At 47.1% G+C, this 4,935-nt stretch overlaps 1 protein-coding gene across 1 annotated transcript in view; it reads right to left on the bottom strand.

Moving 5' to 3' along the window:
- Positions 1-175: 175 nt before the first annotated feature.
- The window catches only part of nr3c2 (nuclear receptor subfamily 3, group C, member 2), a 59,457-nt gene continuing 54,697 nt past the window's right edge, over positions 176-4,935 (bottom strand). The window contains exons 8-9 of the mRNA XM_019862414.1: positions 1,609-1,766; positions 176-358 (exon numbers count right to left, since the gene is read on the bottom strand). Coding sequence (XP_019717973.1) covers positions 203-358; positions 1,609-1,766 — 314 coding nt within the window. The 3' untranslated portion in view covers positions 176-202. The remainder of the gene's footprint in view (positions 359-1,608; positions 1,767-4,935) is intronic.

The following is a 4,935-nucleotide window of genomic DNA, read 5'->3' as shown; positions in this document are numbered from 1 at the left end:
GGGGGGGCATGGCAGAGGGATATATTCCCGACTCCGATCCGACAATCCCGGTCTTTTGTTTTCCTCCATCACGTCCGGACGGCGCACGACGACTGCTCGCGACGTTTTCCACCCTTGTCGTTTCTCCAAAGTTCTCGGCCAAGCGTTTGTGAATGTTTTTCGGTTTGACTTTTACATTTTTTTGGGGGGTGGGGGCCCCCCGTCACTTCTTGTGGAAGTAGATGGTATGGGTGAGTCCCGACTCCACCTTTGGTATCTGGTCGCTGATGATCTCCACCAGCATGTCAGGGAACGCCACCTTCAGGGCTCGCGACTCGCGGAAGGTGTAGAAGCAGAAGTCCAGCAGGTTGGCCACCAGCTGCGGCACAAAAAAATATTACATTTCCATTGGGCTTTTTTTAAGTCATTTCCATTGATTCGTTTTCATTGATTTTAGTCTCTTAAGTGCTGATTTTTCTTTTGGTTGTTGTCCAATGATCATTCGATTAATTTATCATCAAGCAGTTTGTACATTTCGTAAATACGAGTATTTTCAAAACTTGATTCAGGCCCAAGAATTCTGCCTAGCAACAAGGTTTTTAATGCAACCGGCAAAGAACGATGAAAATGTAAATTCACAAGTTTATATCCGTTTGTCGTGAAATCACAGAAAATAATTGGGGGGGTGGGGGGGCAAAATCTCATCGTATTACAACTGTATTCCCACAAAATAATTGTTTTTTAAATCTCATAAATGTCACCTTTTTTTTTTTTTTTGTCGTGAATTACAATTTTGTTTGTCCTCAGGTCTATTGGAAATTTTAGATTTATTTTGGGCAATTAGAACTTGAATTACTTTTATCATTTTGACGCTACTATCAAATCTAAACTTTATTTGTGCCAAATTACGATCACATTTCTACGTTCACAAAAGAAAGGGTTTTGGTGGTATTGCAACTTCATTCTTTTAAAACAATCTTTCCTCAAATATGAAGTATTTGGATTGCGATTTTGCCGTTATATTTTCTTGCGATGGGATTGATACCAAATTTTGCGGAACCGCAAATGCGCGTCATTTTTGGTCCTGGAAAAGGCACAAAAAAATGACAGTACAAATTCACATTGGAGACCAACAATTTAAAATGAGCTCTTTGGAGGACTCTTATGTAGAGCAACCGAAATGGACTCTGACTGTACCATGCTTTGTGCAGCGGAATGGACTCTGACCCCTTTCCGGTTCACTCTACCTCACCACAAGGGGGCACTTACGATTTCAGCATCTACGACCCCACTCATGCACGCATTCATGTTTGTGAATCTGGGCAAATAGGCGCTCTACAGCGACCACTGTGATCCAGAAAACTGTCACTTGGCATTGATCCCCCCCCTTCTGTTCTGGTCGGGCCGAAATAACCGCAACCTCTCGGGGGGCCAGATTGGGATGCGGTAATCCTTATTTGGAGCCACTGCATCAGCCAACCGCTAAGTATGATCCAAATCTGCTCTGCTGCCATTCCAGAAAGAAAAAAAAAATTCCAATGATATCAGTGGCCCAAAGTTGCCAGTGAGCACCTCCCTGCGTGCGCAAACGCTGCCAAAGGAGGGGTGGGACTGCCGGGGTATACTTACACCATGCATGGCGTCCAGTAGCTTGGTGAGCTGGAAGAAGCGCTGCCAGGTCTGGCCCGAGTTGTTGGTTGCCTTCCCCACGGAGCGCCGGAGCTCCTTGATGTAATTAACTCGCATTTCCTCGAACGCCGCCTGGTTCTTCAGACCCTCTTTGGGAACTGCGAAGCAAGCGGATGCCACAGTCATTAGACAGAGGAGGGATGGGGGCCGGCGGCTTGGACCTGTGACATCTGGTCCAAGGACCCATGTCAGAAATTTTCATGAGTGAAAAGTAAAAATTCAATTTTTTTTACAAATTCAAGACATTTAAAAAACACATTTATTAAAAACAGGAAAAAAGTAAATACAATGACATGGCCTAAGTATAGGTTTTTTTTTTTCCAATTGTATAACGTACTATAACAATAGTCACACAGTGACGACTGAGCGAACTAAATTTCCCGCAGCACTGATTGGACAAGCAATGTCATGTGATCATCTGCAGCCAGAGATGGCCAAGCGAGCGTGTCATAACTAATTGACATGTTGAGTCGGGGATGTCATAACCTCCATGGCAGAGGCTCCGTCGAACCCCTGAGACCGGATTCACTGAATCCCTGGGGTTTGATCGAACCCAAGTTAAGAACCACTGATACACACACACACACACACACACAAGATTGTCTGTGGCGCTGGAAAAGTGGCCAAACACGCGGACCAGCGGGAATGTTATCGTCTCGTAAATTCTTTGCGCTGAACACACGTCACCTTTTTATAGCACAACCTTTTTTTTTTTTTTTAAATCCAGCAACGCTTTTGAAGAGCAACGAGTCCACATTGAAGAAGCGGCGGAATGGCTCGCCCGTTGGCCACTTCCTGTCAGTTAGCATCGCGTCTGTTTAAGGACGGGATGCTGCTAAGGTCAACGACTCGGCAGCGCGCTTGCGGATTCGTCTGATCATTTTTGGCTCTTTCGCGCACAGATGAGCAAACACCTGGAGGCGTGGCTTTCACCGGGAAGATTCAAAAATAGGAGAGTGTTAGGCGGACGGAACTTATTTCATGGCTGACATGATGAGAATGTGCTAATACCAAAAGCATGTGTTTGGGCTTTTGTTTTTTTTTTTGTTTGTTTTTTTTTTTCTCTCCCTTCCTGCTGACCTACATTTGCCCTGAATAGAATGTGACCTGGCATTTAGGAGCGGTACAGAGGATGTGCCCACTCCACGGACCGCCACCCCCCACCCTTCCGAACCCCCTTGAAACAGGTCACGCTCCTATCGCGGTAATTGGTGCCAGAGATGTTTTCGCTGTGGGTAACGAAGCCTGTTTGGAGGCCTCGATATGCCTGAAATTTGATTTAAAACTTGCTCAGAGGTGACCCCCGGAAAAGTTAGAAAATATTTGGGTGTACCGGTCCATCCTAACAAAAAACAAAATTGACTGTTTTGGTGTGTGTGAAGCAGCCATTTTGGGAGCGAATTCCATGAAAAAGGGCCCTGGAAAAACAGACACACACACACACACACACACACACACACACACACACACACACACACACACACACCTGTTTCACAGCTATCAACACGAAACTGTGCGAATGTGTCAAGAAGCCATGCCTTGATTGAGCAGGAAGTCTGCCATTTTGTTGTGAAGCAGCCATTTTGAGAGCAACTTCCATTTTTTAAAAATAAGCAGCAACACAAAATTCTGTGCACGAGTCTTGTCACAGAAGTCACCCCCTCCCCCCCAAAAAAAAAAACAAAACTCAGGTCGGGCTGCCTCTTTGTAATCTTTTTATAATTGACCCTATCGACTAGTCCGTCAAATAATCGAGTCATCGGATAGCTGGAGTTCGAGAGCAACGCTATTTATTTATTTACTTGAATAAATGCACACATATTCGACCGTGACCAAGTCCCGACGATTTGGTGTTCTCAGCGGTGACTCATTTGCAGCATCATGTCCGTCTGCGCAGCAGTGAGGCCAAAGCGCAATGCCAAACGGGGGGTCATCGGACACCACGGGCTAGATTGAAACCCAAACCCAAGGTCAGTGAGAGCATTAGCAGCTCCTTTCTCATTCTCTTTACCCCCCCTCACCCCCCTCCGCGTGCTTTCGTCGGTTCCGGCCCAAAGGCGCTCATTGCCCGGCCGTCGTATGCCGACCGGCTCTGACAACTACAGTGGAAACACTCGCCGTGAAAACGAGTCATGGCCGCTTCCCCGAATCTTATTGCGCGTCGCCTCGCTTTTCCAAACGCTCGAAGTAAGGAAAGGGGAAAATGGCAGCTCTTGGAGCTCGGCCGTGCTCGGTGGCAAAGCTCCAGGCAAGCGGTGAGCACCGGAGGGGGAGGCCGCGGCAACAGAAGGCCCGGCGATGACCCCCCTTTGACTCTCCTTTTGTCTTTGTTTTTCCAAAGATGGCTTCCTTTTTCGCTCATCGGTTTGTCCTCAAATGTACCCCGTTTAGGAAGAATCCATCTTGGATTCTTTTTTGAAGAATTTCCATCCTACTTTTTGGTCAAAAAAGTATCTGGGCAGGTTTTCACGACTTTTGAGTTATTCATGAGAATATTTCTGGCAAATAACGAGAGACGGTCGACTAATTGGGTACTTCACTCGTCGATAGTTGACTCGGCATGTGTTCTCTCTGAGTGGCCTGTGCTTTTAAGTTCTCCCTTCCAGCACGCACGGTTCTTGACACGACAGTCAGTGAACTATTTAAAGTCAACTTAACCCTTTCGTGCACTCTGTAACCTGATCAGATGATAAGCTGTCCGCTGTAGTAGCCGCTGTCCCCTGAAAGGGTTAAAATTTGGGAACAGTGACCAGGGCGTCTTCTTTGCACACAGCACCTACACGTAAAAAGTGTTTTCAAGTGCGTCTTGAGCCACCAAATGCTATTCCTCAAACGGTTCCGGTTCCCGGAATTTCTCGTCATGTTTCAGTCGACTTCAGTGAAGCTCGCCCTGGTACGTTTTGTAAATTGTCGATCTCGGGCAAGCTCATTTTTGCTTCGTCCTGTGTCTAAAAGCACGGCACAACCTTTTTTTGTCCCCCCCCCCCCCTTTTCTTTTGAAAACCTTTTTGGTTGTCTCTAAAAAGTGCCTTTTGTCCGATCAGGAAGGTCTGGAAAAATCTCTATCGTCGACGACTTTTCTGTGCATGCCGAACGTCCTCACGCGGCCTCGATATTTCATTGATCGGCACCGGTGTCGGCGGTTCAAAGACGCTCAGCCGGCACGCAGCCTTCTCAAACTCGCCGCTACGCTGCTTCACCCCTCCCCCCCTTCCCCCCCCTCTCGTTCCACCACCACCGGCATGTCAAATGCATCAACGGCGGGTC

Source organism: Hippocampus comes, unplaced genomic scaffold, assembly GCF_001891065.2.
Source record: "Hippocampus comes isolate QL1 unplaced genomic scaffold, H_comes_QL1_v1.1 scaffold7, whole genome shotgun sequence".
NCBI classification, from domain to species: Eukaryota; Metazoa; Chordata; class Actinopteri; order Syngnathiformes; family Syngnathidae; genus Hippocampus; species Hippocampus comes.
This window is presented reverse-complemented; position numbering and strand designations above follow the sequence as displayed.